At 47.9% G+C, this 18647-nt stretch overlaps 1 protein-coding gene across 2 annotated transcripts in view; it reads left to right on the forward strand.

Moving 5' to 3' along the window:
- The window catches only part of SPRED2 (sprouty related EVH1 domain containing 2), a 112046-nt gene extending 95472 nt beyond the window's left edge, over positions 1-16574 (forward strand). For both annotated transcript variants that reach the window (XM_080684527.1, XM_080684526.1), the window contains 2 exons: positions 11212-11361; positions 13359-16574. In XM_080684527.1, the coding sequence (XP_080540653.1) occupies positions 11212-11361; positions 13359-14024 (816 nt within the window). In that variant the 3' untranslated portion in view covers positions 14025-16574. The remainder of the gene's footprint in view (positions 1-11211; positions 11362-13358) is intronic.
- The last annotated feature ends 2073 nt before the right edge of the window (positions 16575-18647 follow it).

The raw sequence follows: 18647 nt of genomic DNA on the forward strand, positions 1-18647 counted from the left end.
CAGCCCTCTCACAGCCCCTCCACTCCAGGGAGACCTCAGTTACAATGGTTGACCCTTCGTGGCAAGGGAGTGCCCAGCATTAAACGTGGCGGTACCAGGAATTCCAGGGCCTGAGCCACTTGGTATTGTGTAAGATGAGTCATGCAAAGAACATAAAACAACAACAAAGGTTCGCATTCTGTAAACTGCTGAGAGCACTCTCTCACTTCTGTCCCTTCTGAGCTGGGGAGACGAGAGGGACGGAGAAAGACCCTCAAGTCTGTTCCCTCTGTGGTGCTTTAGTCTCTGTGGAGGAGGCCCCTGTGAACCTTAGGTATGGATTGTTTAGCTCTGTGGATAAGCTGAGCTGCTTTGCTCCCCAACTTAGAACTGACTTCCTCCCAGGTCCCTCCAGGTGAGGGTTTGGAACCGGCAGAGAAGGGATTCTTGGGCAGAGTGAGGAGAGACAATGAACTGGCTAGAACTGGAGAGGCTCTGGGTCTTGTGGTCACTTAGTGACCAATTTCCCAAATTCCTGTTGTGTAGGGTTTGGTCCATTCAAACCGGGTGATTTATTTACTGCTGCGGGATTCTAAAGTAATTTTTAAATGTTATTAGTATCGTCATAGCCAGACAAGGGTCATTTTAATAGGATCGCCGGAGAATGCAGCTGCAGGGCACACATACTTCTAGAGCAGCTGACCTAGAATCTGGTCACGTGTGGTCGGTGCTTCAGCTGTCGCTGTGCCGAGTGGCTGGATTCTGGCGCTAAAGCTGGGGGATTAGGGAAATACTCCCTTTATAGGAAGATACTTGAGGGTGTATAAAAGGGCTAGATCATCATCCATAATGAGCAGTCCTTAAATAATATCTAAATCTGCAAATCAGAAAATAGTATAAACCACATGCGATTGAAAAAAAATGGAGACAAATACAAGAAGAACCACAAGAGTTGAAAGTGTATTCATTTCTTTGGAGAGTGAGAAGCTGAAGTGGAGAGAGGCGAGACTGCTACTTGAGATATTAAGTGATATACATACGTGTATTGATTTTTTTTTTTTTTTTTTTAAGAATGAGAGGGGTTTTATCAGAAGGTGGGTGAGAGGTCAAGGGAGAGGGAGGAATCGAGACGAACACCTTAGTTAGCTATAGCAGCTCATCCTCGTTCCCCCCGCCCTGCTGGAGGTTTAGGGATTAAGGAGGCTGACTTCTGTGGCTCCAAGTGCTCTTCTTCCTGCTGTGCTCCCTACCTCGTGCTAGGCAGCCGTGTGTCCACTGTGGGAATAATGGCACATTAGAGATAACGCCTGCTGGACATTTATTGGCCTTGCTGGGTGGCAAGGACAGCTCTAAAGAGCCAGCTCCTTAGAATTGCAGGTCTGGGAGTGGGAAGGGATTGTGAGTTCTTTCCAGGTGACTCAAACGCGTGACTTGCCTATGATCTCACATCCAGTTCGTGGTGGAGGGGCAGTGAGCACTCATGCCCAGCTTCCCAGTTCTCCGCTGCTATTTTCCTCTTCCGCTGTTGAATAAGTGTATTTAGGGTCTTTCAGCTGTTCTATTTTTTTTTTTTTAAACCACCACCAAATGTAAGAGTTCTATCTTAGGGTTCTCTTGGACCCAAGTTGGAAAAGGGAGAGACAAGAGAATAAATATGTGGCTCATGCCCATGTGACCCATTCATGTGGTGGACTTGGAGCCTACCTAGTGGGTGTTATAGTCTGTGGTCCCCAAGATGGCACCTCAGAGCTTAACCATAGCAAGGCCTACCCTACATGTATAGGTTTGTGGTTTGTTTTTTTTTTCCACCCTCTAGGTTTACTTCCACCTAAGTATCATTTTGGGATTTGGACAGACCTTCTCCATCAATTCTTCTCCATTAAGCCCTAGCACTTTAAGGAATCCATCCTTATATAATGAGTTAACGTGTCCTGTGCACCTAGAATGGTACTAACTGTGTAACATCCTTTGCAGAATTGAGAAGAGTCATTCAGTGATTTTGTTCGGGTCTGAATTCTCTCCCAGAACCCAGTTGGAAAAGGCTGGTATTTGGATTATGTATTGGTGTTTTGCTGTATTTATTTCTTGATGCAGGCCGTCCTCCTTTCGACAGGAAAAATGTCATGTCTTTTAGAGCATCATCAGTTTCTAGCCATGTTTTGCCCAAATTGGGAAACCTGGTCCTGCCTCGTGCCCTGTGCTTGGCCCCCTGACATCCTGTTTATTAAAAGCTGCATTGTTACCTTCTGGCTGTTCAGAGCAGTTGTCCCCGATGGTGCCTCGCCCATCCAGCCCAGGTGTTCTCTAAAGCGAGGTGAGAGCAAGTGGTTGAAACCAGAATACTGAGAAGCAGTTTTGTTTTATCCTAGATGGGCTTTTGAGTATTTGCAAGTTGTCCTTATTTTCATTCTTAATTAAGTAGGAAAAACATTCATTGAATTTTGTAATTGTCTAGGTTTCACTTACAGAAGCGGAAGAGTGCAGAATACCACAGAATTTTCCTTAAAGAGTTTTTCCACCTAATCCAGCCCCAACAACATTAAAACTGAAGGCATATCGACCAGTTTTACAATAAAACTAGGAGCCCAGCGCGCGTTTTGAAATCTCGCGGCACCGCCCACCCTGGAGTCGCTGGTCCGGCCCTGCCTCCCTCTCAGGCCCTTGAAGCAGCCACAGCCCCTGCTGATCAGGCCCTCCCCCAACGCTGTGCTCACAACCTCCTCCTGTCCAGTCAACCTGTTATGGCGTCCCAGTTAATTAGCATATTTCTCTATGATAGATAGATAGATAGATAGATAGATAGATAGATAGATAGATAGATAGATGGGGTTCACCTACTGATTTTCTAAGAGTGTTTTTAAAAGCTAACGTGGTGTGTGACCCCTGAGAGGACAGAGTCTGGAGGTGAGGGAGAGGCCTGGATTCTGAACTTTGGTTCTGCCGTGAGTTAGCTGTGACCCTTGATCCTTTGAACACAAAACCTTCTCAGGGTGGACACGTTTCTTCTGAGTCTCTGTCTGCTGGCCCAGGGGAAGGGAGGGAGAGGAACGGGTGTGGAGCTGCCCTGGTGCTACACCCACACTTGCACATACATCACTGCATCTGTCCTCCAGCCACCTAGGAGGTAACCTACCGGCACTTCGTGTCTGCAAATGAATCACCCCGGCTCAGAGAGGCTCAGTTCCACACTCTGCTCGCCCAGAACTGTAAGAAAAGGCAATACTTACTCAATACGTTTTAGTAAGTGTTACCTGTCAAGTGTACCAGAGTCCCCCTTTGTTGCAAAAGAACCACCTAAACGATGGGTATTTCATCGAGGGCGCTGGCTTAGAACCTCAGTGGAGGCACACGGTCTCTGGTTCCTCCTCCAAGCCCAGCCTCCTTTTAGGAGATCCGCCGATCAGAAATGTTTGTTGTCTCTCCCTACGGAATGAAGGGATGGGGACAGAAGGGGGGTGGGGGGAGGATATGTGGAGAGAAAGTAGGTTGGAAATGTAAATTCTATAAAATTTAGTGAAATTGGTCTACAGTGCTTTGTTAAGAAAGGCAAAAATGTCTGGGAGGGGAGGCCCTGTGCCACGTACGTGGTTGGCACCCGGAAGCGTGTCCCATAACGGCTGCAGGCGGAGGCCCACATGGGTGGGAGCTGCTGTATCTTCTACATGACAGTTATCAAGCTCACATTACATAGTAAGAGGAGGATCGTCTTATTCAAAAGTAATACCTTACAGTGGCTAAACTAAAGCAATTAATGTCCAACAAAAGCTTTGCAACGCTCTCCATTTCAGGAAGCCCAATGGCATTTCTCTAACTCTTCCACGTGTGTCTTTCTTCATTTACACGTATGTAATCTCATCTTTTTAAGCTGTGGATAGTAGGCTACTATTATTTCCATTTTACTAATTCATACAGAGAACGTAGTCGGGGTTACCTGAAACCCGGCCTTCCTGCTCCCATCCCTCAGCCCTTCCAATGAAGTGAAGCGGTGGCTTATCAGTCCTTCCCTTTCATATCAAATTTGCTTTCACCTGACTTCAAAATCTAGACACATAAAATTTTGTTGAACATGTGTAAATTTCCTTTTTATTATTTTTTTCCCAATGAAAGGACACCCACTTTATCTATTCCCTGGGTCCCAGAGAGGGTGATTAATGCCCAAGGACAGAGTTCTCTCTTTTCCCCAAGCAGCTGCCTCTTAGGCCAAACTGCCTGCTCGCTGGGACCATAGGAGAGCATGTACCTGGCCGATTTCCTGCTCTGCTTGCCTGTTTGAAACAGGACACCTAGAACCAATGTAGGCCCTTAGGACAGGTGAGCCAGTGCTACCTGTTCCCAGAGACCTGGTGATAACTTGCTGTTGAGCAGAGGAAAAGGGATTGGCCACAGGCCTGTCATCTGGTAGATATGGAGGAGAAGGTATGCTTTGCTGAAGCGTTAGCAACAACAGCTCATCCACACCCCTGAGCCAGGCGCCTCTGGGGCCCACAGCCATCCAGGTTACTGTCTCCTGACAGGCAGAAGCAGCCCAGAGTTTTATGTGATCGGTCTAGTCTCCCAGCCCGAGGTGGAGAGGAATGGCATATATTTGTATTTATATATACTCTGTGTGTGTGCATACTTTTTAAAAGAAATAAAATGAGAAGCCCTTGTTATAGGAAGAATGCATCAGATGTCGAGGTCTATTTTGGTGGTGGATTGCAGTAAAAATAATACGAATTGTGGTCATAACTCCTAGTAACCCATCTTTAAAAATTCAAAATAGCAGCATCTATAGATGGCAGAAATTCTACTTCATCATCTGAGTGAATCCTCTAGCAGTTGGGGGTGGGGGGCATGGTGATGACTTATTTTTATTTATTATTTGTGTTTATTGAAGTATAGTTGACATATATCCTGTGGCTCTTGAATCAGCTAAGCAACAGTGTTAGACAAACCCTTGTGACCTGTCATATTCTTAGGAAGAGGGAGGAGGATTACACATGGAATTGTTAGAGCCCAGATAGACCTTGGGGATCACCCAGTAGAGCCCCTGATTTTACACATGAGGAAACTGAGGCCCAAAGAAGTTCAACAACTTGTCTACGACGAATGGCCTGGCCTCACAGTTGTCCATTTCTCTCTGCATTGAGCTATTTTGGCCTAGCATTGCTGTGTGATTCCCAGATGATATGGCCGGGATCCTCGAGCAGTTTCTTACCTGTCCTTCCTATGCCTGTTGAAAACACCCAGGCCGCTGGCCTCCGGAAGTGGCCGCTGAGCGGGCTTGGCCCCATGCACCGTGCACTTTCTTCCGTCGGCTCGTGTTCTGGAGACACGGGGATGATAAAGTGGCTGTACTTGTTTCCTTGCCTCTCTGGAGGTGGGTGGGGTTCATCCCATTTGTCTCCATCCCAGAAGGGAGAAGAAAATTGACAAACACCAGCCTTCTCATAGTCTCACCGATACACTCAGTGGGAGTGTCCTACTCGGGAAAGCTATAAACCAGGAGCCCCTCAATAGTTCCAAGTGTCCTTGAAAAATCAGCCCTGGACACACCTTTCTCTCCCCTAGCCACTGTCTGTCAGCTGTTGCTGCCTTTGTTCGGTACCCCCAACCCCTTTTGGAAAATCAAGGATTTAGCAGGAAAACCCAGGGGAGTTAAAGGAGATGCACATAGTCCTGAAAACACTTCTTTTACTTTGAAATGTACAGTCTGACCCACCCGGAATGCCCCAGAAAGCCCTGGTCTGCAGCTAGGATCCTATCCCAGATGGGTAACTTAATTTAAGCAAATTGCCTTCTTACCTGGTTTAGCCTCTTGGTTTTTCCCCTCCCTCTTTGAGCTTCCCCTGGTCAGAGAGGTTAACCTTCCAAGTGAAGGAGGCTCATTCCCGAACCCAGGGCATGCGAACAAATGCACGTGCTTCTTCAAGAACCTCCCGGTGAACTCCAGAGCCCTCCGTAGGTCAGGGAAGGATAGCCAACTTTCTAAGAGTAAGAAATCCTATTGTACGAAATATGCCCATAACGTAGGAGGGAGCCAGCCACAGCTTTAACAGTAGGCATTGATCTTCTGATCCCCTTTCTCCATTCAGACCAATTCCCGCCCACACAGGTAGCACTGACCTTGGGGAACAGGCAGTCTCCACCCAGGGTCTTTTGTGTTTCAGATTTTGACTTACTGGCAAGATATAACATTCAAGTCAGTTATTCAGAAGAAAAGTCTATCAACTTTTGAAGCTCCGGGGTTTTCCTCTTATTTGTTAAATTCCGGGGAATTCTCTGAGTTCTCAGAGGAAATATCTGAATTCTCAAAGTAAGTACAACTTACGTGTGCAGAGCTCAGACACTGGAAGCTTATAGTGTTTTTTTTTTTTATTTTATTTTATTTTTATTTTATTTTTTTTTAAATATATTTTTATTGATTTTTTACAGAGAGGAAGGGAGAGGGATAGAGAGTTAGAAACATGGATGAGAGGGAAACATTGATCAGCCGCCTCCTGCACACCCCCTACTGGGGATGTGCCCCCAACCAAGGTACATGCCCTTGACCGGAATCGAACCCGGGACCCCTCAGTCCGCAGGCCGACGCTCTATCCACTGAGCCAAACCAGTTAGGGCGGAAGCTTACAGTGTTTAAAGAAGTTTATCAGATGTTCACTGATAAATTTGAGCCTCTTTTTTCCTTCCTCTGGGCCTAGGTCTGGGTTGTCTACCCATCTAGAATGTCCCTCCTCAGGGAAGCTTCCTGGCCTTGCCCTGCCCACGTCACCTTCTGTGAACCCACATCCCACAAGCACCCAGCCCAAACCCAGAAACCCTTCAGGGAAGGGATGGGTATTGGTACTCCCAGAGTGGATTTGGCCAGGCTGGTTGGGGCTCTGCTCAGTGTTTTTAAGGTTAGCAGTGCCCACCCTTTCATCTCAGTACGCTGAACTCTTGCTTCCACCTCCCTTCCCTTCTCACTCTCCTGTTCTTTCTCTGTTCTTATCAAGGTCTTGTCTCAGCTTACTGCCCTGTTAGAGGGTCACACAAGCTTGTTAATTACTCAAAGTATGTGAGTTTTTACAGTAATCATTGGAAATTTATTTTTAAAAAGCAGGGTGCCCTAGCCAGTTTGGCTCAGTGGATAGAGCGTTGGCCTGTAGACTGAAGGGTCCCAGGTTCGATTCCGGCCAAGGGCACATGCCTGGGTTGCGGGCTCGATCCCCAGTAGGGGGCTTGCTGGAGGCAGCCGATCAATGATTCTCTCCCATCATTGATGTTTCTCTCTCTCCCTCTCTGAAATCAATAAAATATATATATATATATAGTCAATTAAAAAAAAAAAAAAGACAAGCAGGGCCACTATTGCCTCTGTTTTTCCACATCATGCTGGAAGCCCTGGCAAAAATTTCAGTAAGATAAGAAAAAGAAGGTATAAATACTGGAAAAGAGGCCAGACTACCTTTTGTAGGTAATATGATTTACTGAGAAAAACCCAAAGTCACTATGTGAACTTCTATAAGAAGTTAAGCGAGGCAACCAGATACCGGACCAACAGAGTCAGTAACTTTTCTGTAATCGGCACTACCAGTTTAAAAAATGGAAATGTTTAATCTCATTTCATTTTTGTAATAACTCTGAGGACAGTTTCAGCTCCATTTTTGCAGATATGAAAACTGGAGTTAGACATTAACTTGACCAAAATCACGCAATTTATAATTAGCAGAGAATGATTCAAATCCAGTCTGCCTGAGCTAAGACCCTAATATTTAACATCATAATATTCCATTGCCTTTCTTTTGCTCGGTCCTCGTGTTAAGTTGCAAACTTCTTAGCTGGACATCGTTTTCATCGTGGGCACTGACACTGAGTCAGAGTCAAACTCAGAGGCTGGTTGTGGAGGACGCACGTGCAGGTGCAGTGGCTCGGGGAAGCCTGGCGCTGAAGCTGTCCCTCTTCGGGGGGCTGAGGGCCTCTGCTTTTGTTCTTCTTGAGTTCAAACCTGCAACAGTTGAGAGACACCCTCGGGAGAGCAAGGCGAGTTTAAAATGCAGCTGCAGTCTTTCCGCGTCGAAGGAGAAGCTGTCAGATGGGTAGGTGTCATGAGCTTGTGCACACAAGAAATGGGGATATTCGAGCAGCTTGCTTGTGGATGTGTACGCGTGTGCACAGCTTGGGTGGCTGCTGTCCTCCCGCTGTGAGTGGAAACCACGAGCAGTTAGGTCAGCAGTGCATGTGGGTAGGAAGTATTTCCCCTCACTGCTCTTGGAGATGCCCTGATAGGACACTCCTCTTGTTTGCAGGTCACACCGCTTCAAGATTTGTCTGATAGTATAGATCTGACACGACCTCGGCTTCCCATGGAGCCTCTCTGGCAGGTTCTCCTTTCCAGGGTCCAGACCCACACCGAGCATTTTGGCAGGGAAGGCTGTGGGCTGGGCCAGGCCGTACCCTCAGCCTGGCCCTCGGGAAGCGGTGAACTGTGGGCATACCTCAAAGGTAAAAGGTAAATCTAAATGAGTGTTTTCAATATAAAACCACATTTAGATTTACCTTTCCTGCTCCTTTGTACAAACCCGTCACTAGGTTAGGAGACCTTGAAAGGCCTTCCTCGGCCTCACGTTTGGGAAGCTTTGCACTTGACTGTGTGTGGGGGGGGGGGGGGGGAGGCGCTGTTTGGGCCTAGGGAGGTCATTTCTGATTGGCTCATGAATACCGGGAAAACTGGGTGTGCCTCATTTCTCAGAATGACTTCCTACACATTGTTAACCTGGCCCTGGGGTGGATGAGGGTAACGGCTGACTAACACAGAGGTGACTGTGATGTGCTAGCTGGTATCTGAGACCTCAGTGCTGAGTGCATGTTACCATGGTCAGCACTCGGGTAGCTTCTAACCTCAGAGATGACCGTCATGTGCGTGTTGGATAAGAATTTAACCCTGAGGGCCCTTATCTGCTTACTCAGGAAGTACTTATTGAGATCTTTGGAAACCTTTGTATCATGAGACGCCATCCCCTTCCTGGGTTTCTGTCATGCAGGGTGCACTTTCTTACGTGAAGTTGGACTTTTGTTGAGGTTAACACAGTCCCTCTCAGAGGAGGCATTGGAATGGGCTCACCTGAGTGTGAGAAGCAGCGGTGTGGGGTCCTGAACCCCAGGGGGCTTGATAGTCAGGGTGTCCACATCTGGGTTAGCCACTGCCGGTTAGCAGGTCCTGCCTCTCTGAGTCTTCGTTTTCCTATGTGTGATGTGGAGATGGTCTTTACCTGGGATTGTTCACATGTACCCAGCCCCTGGCACATGGTACACTCTCTCATAACGGGGGAGTTCTGGGCTTTGTTGTCGGATCGACAGCAAAGTGGGTGAGAGCTGGACAACAGAGTGTGGAAGAAAGGAAAAAATTCTTGCGTGTCAGCTTGTTCTCTTTCAGTTACTGATATTTCATAGTAATTCTTTCCTATCTGAACCAATTGGGGTGGGGGGACCTTTTGTGGTCTTGGCTTACATCTGCAGGAAGCGGGTGTCTCAGGGGTGCTGGGTCTGCAGCCTCCCCACAGGCCCCAGAATGGCTGCTCACACGTGCTGCTCGCCAGTTGGGTGGCTCCCAAGAGGCAGAGGAGGGAGGTAGCAGGCTGCACGCCCAGGTCATCCCACCAGTTGTGGAGAGGAGTCAGGGTCACAGAGAGGCCAGGGGAGTGACACAGGTGGAGCTGCCGCCTCAGAGCTGGGATCGGGAGTGAGGAGAAGTGTGCCCACATGGTGAGTCCAACACATCTGGCTTAAGTTACCAAAGAGGGGGTCAGGATTCAGGCTTGACTGGACCCCAAAGCTCAAATGTTGTCCATGGGGGTTGCCTTCTCTAGGTTTCGCTTCACTTCATCTTCAGAAGGTGCTTTCCCAGTGCCCTCACCACAATCCCAGGCTTAGGGGACCCTTGGGTCTTAACTTGAGATAAAAAGTCAGCATCTTTTCTGAAAATCTTTCTGGATGGCCTGAGAGGACCGTGTGTCCACATCTGGATTAGCCACTGTGGGTGGAGGGATTGGACACAGGCATCAGCTCCACATCACTTGGACCAAACCAATAGGAAAAATCAGGCAGATTGGGTCCCTGTAGGGAAGCTGCACATGTCCACCAAGTTTTAAAAATTAACAGCAGTTTATTGCATAATGGAAATGAGTCTTCTTTTTCCTAAATACCTGTAGTCCCACTTTTCTGAGTATTTACTTCTTTATAAATGGGCAGAGGGGTGAAAATAACTTATCAGTCTATTTGTTTAAGCCCTGCCTTGCCCCCAAAAGGATTTATGACACGGACAAAGGACATGTAGAATAAAAAGATAAAGTGGACTATGAGAGCAACAGCGAAGGAGAGGAAGAAGTTCCTAGAAACAAGAAAAACCTTTTCATTTGTTTGGAGGTGGGGAAGGGTCCCCGACTCCATGGAGGTGAAAGGTGGGGTACCCTGGTTGTAAAGACTTACCAGTTTTTTACAAGCATGTGGGGGGTGGGAGTGGTTGTGGAGGGTGACCATCACCTGGCCCCCTTCATTGAGTCTTAGGCGGGAGCATGAAGCACCCAGGTGGTAGGTATATTGGGAGGCGGTAGACCCCCCTGCGCTCTGGCCACAGTCCATCCCAACATCTGATCACCTTCCCAAGACACCATCAGGTAGGCTCCGGGCTGAACTGGATACTGCTGCTGGGGAGACAGCTCTGTGAGCCCCTCCTCACTGATGGCGGCCTTAACCCTCTGCGGTCGTCCATCTTGCTGCCAGTTTAAAGTGGACCCCAAAGATGTCCTACAAAATTTCTGGGAAGCCAGTACCCATGATACCTCAAGGTATCCTTATCTCTTTCTCAGGCTGGGTTTAGCCACACATGTAAACATTTGGGTTTGATTTTTTATTTTTTCGTGTTTGCACCTCCCCTGCTTGCCAGAGTGCCTTGGAACTAGCACTACAAACGGGACGACCATCCTTGACCAAACTGGGCTGCGCCAGCGGAGGCCTGCTGTAGTAAGCCCGGCCCCAAAGCCTGGTCGCTGCTCCACCTTCGAGAAAACAAACCCAACTGTCCAGGGTCTGGCGGCCACATCATGTTTAGACAATCTCAGCCTTCAGGGGTCCTCCCGCCTCCCGTAGCCAGGATAAACTCAAGATTTCGGGAAGTCCAGCAAGATGCCACAAGGCGGGTAGACGGCATGTTAGGGTTTGGTGTGTGGGTTTGGTTTTTTCAAATTAACTCTTGGTTTACCTCCCTCTAAACAGACAGCTACAGACAGTTCTTCTAATTCCTCTCAGAAGAGGGAACAACCGACCCGGACAATCTCCTCTCCCACATCCTGTGAGCACCGGAGGATTTACACCTTGGGCCACCTCCACGACCCATACCCCACGGACCACTATCACCTCGAACAGGTGAGCGGTAGTCTCCCTACTCTGAGGTCATAGGGGTGGGTGGCTCCCAATGCTGGAGGCCTCCTTCCTCTCCCCGAGCCTAGGCCCCTTCCGTGCAACTTTGTACCACCCCACCCCACCCCACCTCACTGGCGGTGGTGGCAGCTCATCCTTGCTTAGAGGTTTCTGTGTGCCAGATACCTTGTACTGTATCTCATTTAATCCTCGCAAATTGCCCCACAAGGCAGGTCCTCGGCGCCCCACTTTGTAGATGAGGAAGCTAAGGCTTAGAGAGATCAAGTCCCTTGTGGAACAGATTCACATGCGAGTCTGTGCTCACCCATGCGCTGTGCTGCCCCTGCAGAGGGCCTCCCGACCTGGTGTGAGCACAAAGCCCCAATCAGGCCCGAAGAACGCTGCACACCTGGCTCGCGCCCTGGTGGCTCGGGCCGCAGGCCCAGGCCTGCTCGGGGAGATGGAGTCTGGAATTCAGTAATTCAACAAATATTTACCGAGTGGCTGTTTTGCAGAGTAGGTTCCCAAACTGTGGGGCTGGGACTGGTGCCCGTGGAGGGTGATGTGGCCACCGGTCTGCTTTGAAAAGAGAAAAAAGGAGCACAGTTAACATAAAGCTAGGTTTCTATGACTCCTTTAAAAAATCTTTTTGTTGTATGCTTCCCAATCGTTTGGCATTAAAATTTTTTAAAATCAAATTATGGTAGCAGTAGATAAGAACTGACTTCTTGACTCTCCTTACTTTGCAAAATAAAAAAATTAGCAAAGCCTGTGACAGCTCCCAAGATTTGTTTTGAAATCCTACAGGATTGTGATTTTCTGAAGCCCAGGAAGCTCTAATGTCAAGATTGTCACGGGAATTAGGGCCAAGGGTGTGAGAGGTGGCCCTGCTCACAGTCCGGTGGGAGGCGATGGGTGAACCTAATTGCCATGTAAAAATGCTGTGACTCTTTATAGTGATGACAATGGCAGCCGGTACCGAGCACATCCCATGTGACAGGCTCAGTGCGAACACTGCGTAGATTCTTTCCATTCACAGCAGCCCTATGCAGTCTGACAGTCAGGGAAACTGAGGTTGAGGCATAGCCACTTGCCAGGAAATTGCACAGCCCAAATATGACTCCAGTGGGTTTGCCCAGAACCATGCTCTTTTCCCCTTAAAAAGCCTTCGTGCCCAACGGACTTCTAAGGTGGAAAACCAACTACCTGCTGAGAGGACTCTTGGCCCGAAGGCAGAATGCAGTTGGGGTGTGGAGGCCGGAGGGTGTGGCTCTGGGTCACAGCTGCCTAGGCCCAGGTTCCAGTTCTGTCACTCACTATCTGTGCGATGCTGGCAGGATTTGAACCCAGGCAGCTGGCCTCCGGAGCCTGCCTGCGCTCCTAACCTTTTGTTATCTGGGCAACTTACCTTCCCAACCAGATTACAGGGTTCTTACAGTTCCTGGTAGCCCCTTTTGCTTTTTTTGAACACGACCCACAGTGAGAAATGCATTTTATATGGTGACCCAGAGCGCACGTATTGTATATGCATAGATTATGAAAAGTACTTACCCTTCTAACATGCAGTGTACTCCCGTATTCGTCTATTTCACTGAAGAATAAGAAAAAAGCTGATCATACAACAGAGAACACACTGTCCAAAACCAGGCAGAAATCAGGCACCCTCACCTTCTGCTTCTTGACCTGGGTGTGTCCAGCTTCTGAAAATGCAAACTATTCTTAGAGTGGGCACACTTTCCCACATATATATATATATATATATATATATATATATATATGGTAATCAAAAAAAGGGGGGAGGACAAAAGCTGGTCTCGGCCCACTCAGTTGATTCCCGACCCAGGAATGGATTGAGACTCACAGTTTGATGTTCAGTCATTACAGGATGGGTCAGTTTCTTAAAGAAATGCCTTTGTCAAGGTGAAAGGTACATGTTGGATTCTTTTTTTTTTTTTTTTTTTTTGCCACTGCTGTAAAATACTGTCTCTTTTCTCCTGGGGCAGCCGATGCCCAGGCCCTACCGCCAGGTGAGCTTCCCCGACGACGACGAGGAGATCGTGCGCATCAACCCCCGGGAGAAGATCTGGGTGACGGGCTACGAGGACTACCGGCACGCGCCCGTGCGCGGCAAGGCCCTGGACCCCGCCGAGGACGCGGACTCCTACGTGCGCTTCGCCAAGGGCGAGGTCCCCAAGCACGACTATAACTACCCCTACGTGGACTCCTCGGACTTTGGCCTCAGTGAGGACCCCAAAGGGCGCGGGGGCGGCGTGATCAAGACCCAGCCCTCGCGGGGCAAATCCCGGCGGCGGAAGGAGGACGGCGAGCGCTCCCGGTGTGAGTACTGCAGGGACATGTTCAACCACGAGGAGAACCGGAGGGGCCACTGCCAGGACGCGCCCGACTCCGTGAGAACTTGCATCCGCCGGGTGAGCTGTATGTGGTGTGCGGACAGCCTGCTCTATCACTGTATGTCGGACCCCGAGGGCGACTATACAGACCCCTGCTCGTGCGACACTAGCGACGAGAAGTTTTGCCTCCGGTGGATGGCTCTTATTGCCTTGTCTTTCTTGGCCCCCTGTATGTGCTGTTACCTGCCCCTTCGGGCCTGCTACCACTGTGGAGTGATGTGCAGGTGCTGCGGGGGCAAGCACAAAGCGGCCGTGTGACTCTGTGCCCCTCCCTCCCCTCCGTCCATAGCCACGAGGGAACTTGTCTCCCACACACTCTCATCCTCTCCCCTGCTCCCCGGGGCGCCATTCCAGCCTGGGGAACCCTCCGGTGGACTCTGCACCTCCCAGCCACCCATCCATCCCTGCGCACAGTGTTCTAAAGAAAGGAACCCCCCGCGTAGACTCGTGTATTGATAATCTGTAATCAAGCTAACTGTCTTATACCTGTGTTGATTTCCTGCCCACCTCTTCCAGTTCAAAGGCGCCTGCAGTCTGAACGGCTGCTGCTTTTTTTTTTTGATGGGTCTTGTAGTTGGTTTTTCCAAGAGCATCGAAGACTATCTTTCTCTTGGCCCAGCTTGCCAGTTGCTAACAAGCATCACCAGGTTCCTGGAAGTGTGATGTCAGAATGATGAAACCCAACCAGAAGTATTTTAACCCCACGTTAGCTGTTATGTCTAGGAGGTGAGCTAGTTGACAAACTTCTACCATCAAACAGGATCGCTTGTAACTTTTTTAAAGCCAAATTTCCCATGTAAGCCGCAGTTTCTATCTTGAGCCCATCATCATTTTCTGCTCCCCACCCCCAAATCTGCCAGTTCTTCAGGATGCAAACATTTCACCCGTAAAATGACTAAGAATTGAGCCTTAACTTCAGATTAACTTGGGAGAATCAGGAAAATTCCTTAAACTGCATCACATCCTCTCTAGCCAGGGCTAGAAAGGAGATTTCCAGTTTCCCTGAGTCTCCCCAGTTACCCCTAAGGTAGAACTTTTTAAAATTGTGTTGCTACCACTTCCAAAAATTTAGCAATATTGGAAGAAAATGCTTATAAAGTAAAAAAATTTGCTTGCTGTTTTGGAAACCAAATACTCTCTTTAAACACAAACCAGTGTTGGGAAACACTAAGGTTCCGGTAAATAAACGAAAGGAGCTCCCCTCTCCCCAATGGGGGTTTTCTGTTAACGGCGGGGGGGGGGGTGGTGTTTTAAATGTAAATTTGAGGAGTGGTGGGCTGCATTTAGTACGTGGGTTTGTGTTTTTCTTTTGGACTCAATTTCACGTCACCAAATTCTTCATTTATACTTAGGAAAAAACAAGGCCATATGTAAAAACCCCTCCGATGCCTAAGTGTCTTTCTCCTGCAACTCCAAACCTAGACTTGCCACTTGGTGTGCACAAATGGTTGAGTCAGCAGGCTAGGGCTACCTGTCGTCTTGCCACGTAGGAGGCTTCAAATTAGCTGGAAAAGATTATTTTTCTAATCTATTGCAAGGAATCGCCAAATCTTAGGGCAGAAAGAAGAAAAGTGAAGAGTGGTTTACCTGTGCCCAGCATAGTACAATCAGAACGACGTGGAGAACATAGGGGCAGGTTTGTCAAACACTGTTCTTCCCGCCATGATCTTCCCGTGGTAACTGCCCGCCGAGGGCATGGCCTGATCCCTCCCCCCTCGCTCCCCCCTCCCTTCTCTATTGCACACAGGACACCAGTCTTCAAGGAAAGGGACTTTCTTCCAGTCTTCCCATCGTACTGGGAAAGTGCTAGCCATGCTTACCTTCATGGAATGCTTTCAGCTCTCCGGAGAGCCCGTCGCATTTCTTTAGTCAGGTCATCGGTGCAAATGCCCTCTGTGCTTCTGAGTTAGTGGGTAGACGTTTTCATTTGTTGGAGTGCCTGGTTGGGCCTTTCGGTCTGGAAAGGGACCAGAGAGTTGTCAATCTGGTGATGGGAGAAAAAGAGCATTGCTTCCCTGCCTGGAGAACATCTAGCAAACCGCAGCCAGCCTCCCAATGTTGTTGAGAGACCCCACCCCCGTGCCCCAAGGTTTTTCCTCAAGGTCTTTCTCAAGGTCTCCTCTCTACAAAGCACAACACTAATGTATGTTTTGTTAGACCTCAGTTCCAGTGCCCCTATTTATTTCAGTAAGAATACACATATCCCAGCAGCTTTTCGTTGGTCAGCTCTAGTTCGTCGTTTCTCTCTTCCTTCACCCCCTGTCCTGGTCCACCCTTTGAAGAGTTATGCTAGTGAATCTGACTCCACCCATGCTTTTTGGTTTGTGAAGGCAGCGGTTAAGGGCACAGGGCAGCCATGGGGACATTTATGTAAATAACGTCCCTCTCTCTCATTGCCACACTGCAGCTGAACAGTGTGTAGTAGTTTCCCAGTCAGCTTTGCCATACTGACGTCAATCATCTGAGAGAAATTATTCAGATTTTATTTTTGTATCTGTGGTAACAAAACATTAACCAAAAGATTATCTGTTTGGAAGCTTCTCCTGACACCCTCCCCCCCTAAGCTATTTGCTCACATTAACAAATTAAAGTGCCTGAAGCATCATTCATTCTTTACCTGTATACTAAAAACCCTGTTGTATTGATTTTTTTATAATAACCCTTTTTACCTCTGTGTAAAAAATATATATACAAGTGTATGATGTACATTTTAAGTTCTTAACTTTTTTTTTATGGTTTCTAATATGTATGACCAATGTAGCCATTGCTTTAAACTGTACTGTGTAAATATAAACACATCCTACGAGATCACTGACTTCGGGCTGTTTGTCGGGCCAGAGATGGGGCAGTATCGGAGCCTCTGCTGTTGCGGGAGTTCGTGCACACAGGATGGGAAGGGGTTTCTCTTGGAGAAGGATGTGGGGACACAGGTCTGTTTGTGTGAGGCCCTTCCCAGCTAAGTCATATTCCCAAGGGGAGGCTGCAGCTCCTCAGCTCAGCTGCCTCAAGTGAAAGGAATGCTGTATGTCAGCACCCGGGGAACACCCCCTCTCCCCAGGCCTGCCTTCCCCCAGGCGAGCTCCTCCGAGGGAACAGCTGTACTTCCTCCCAGTTGTTTTCCACCAATTCCTGCTAAACTGTGTGTGTGTGTGTGTGTATGTGTGTGTGTAAGACAGTGTCTACCAAAACCAATTGTTAAAACAGCAAGACCCTTGGTCTTCTCACAGTGCTTTTCTACTCAGTGACATTTGGCCCACTTTCCCTTCCAGGCGGGCTCCTTGGATGCTCAGAAGTTACAGTGGCGATCCTGAGGAGATAAAGTGTGGAGTCTTTTTAGGGGTCACAGAGGAAAGTTTTGGCTCCTTTAGATAACTGAGTAGGGCCTTAAAAAGAGGTGTAGAGGGGCCCCTCCATCTTAGTTTTAACTCCTGCAGGAAGGAATGACTTCTAGGCCATGGCCAAGGTGAAAAGCAACAGGAGATGCTGGCAGGTAGAAAGCGAGAGGTAATTAAGAGATTACTGGGGAACTTGGAAGCTACATTTCATTAGAGCAGGAGATGCATCAACCAGATTATAGTGGGTGAAGAGTCAACATGGAGGAAGTAGAAACATCAAATGTAAAACTTTTATTTTGACAGTAAAGGGATAATGGGATTGCTCTGAAATAGAATTGGTGAATTAAGAAAATAATATCTGCCAGAACAATTTACTTACAACAATCTTGAATAAATTGTTCTGACTAAAAAAACAAACAAAAGAGGAGAACTTGGAAGGCACCTCCAGAACTTGGAAGGCACCTCATGGATCCCCTTCTCTCCCCGCCCAGGTATGTCCCTTCTGCTATCCCTATTTCTGGTCGAGGCACGGAAGCTTAGCAAGGGTCAGTAACAGGTGACCATGCAATCACATGAGGCAAGGACTGAACTGGACCTCAGCTCGGGTGACTGCAGAGCCCCTTCCAGACCTCGCTCTGATACTCGCCCTCCTTCCTGCTTTCAGGCTTAAAAAGCGGACACCAGTCAAGAGCCTCACTCACCCTGTCTGCCCTGTCCCCTCAGGCTGTCTTTGGAACAGCCCGTCCTGTTTGGTACCCTCTGTGCTCAGCCAAGAGCTGGGGACACACATGTCGTCTCCAACCTTCTGCAGAGGAGCTGGTGTCTTTCCATGTTACAGGTGAGGAATCAGGTGTAGAGAAACTACATTAATTCGATCAGAGTCACTGGACAGTCTGTCATTACTAGCAAAACAGTTTTTGAGCCTGTTTCCTCAGATGTAACAAGTGGAATTATACCTACCCTCAGAACAACACTAAGGTTAAATTATGTGCTGTAGTTAGAATGTAGTACACAGGATACACTTCCAAAATGCTAATTCCTTCCTCAGTTCCTCCTTTTTTCTGGGAAGGTCAACCTCTTGAAGCACAGGAGGCTGAATCCATTGTGGACATTTTGTACATATTTGGGCCTACAGCTTATATGTTGAGATTTTTTAACCTCTGCAATTCTAAATTAGGTTTTGATTCTTGCTGCCCCTCCCAGATATGTTAAGTGAGAACTGCAGAAGTGTACTAAGCTGGCTGGAGTCCTCAGGAACAATGAGAGACAAGAAAGGCATTGCATAATGATAAAGGTGTCAACCCAAGAGAATATAATATTTTGTAAATAATTATGCACTCAACATAGAGACACCTAAATATATAAAGCAAATTATCAACAGACCGAAAGGGAGAAATAGACAACTGTATAATAGTAGGGGACTTTAATACCCCCCTTTCATCAATGGGTTGATCATTCAGTGAAAAAATCAATATGGAAACAGTAGTCTTAAATGATACAGTAGATCAGATGAACTTAACATATATAGAACATTCCATTCAAAAGC

This window comes from Plecotus auritus, assembly GCF_963455305.1.
Source record: "Plecotus auritus genome assembly, chromosome: 8".
Taxonomy (NCBI): domain Eukaryota; kingdom Metazoa; phylum Chordata; class Mammalia; order Chiroptera; family Vespertilionidae; genus Plecotus; species Plecotus auritus.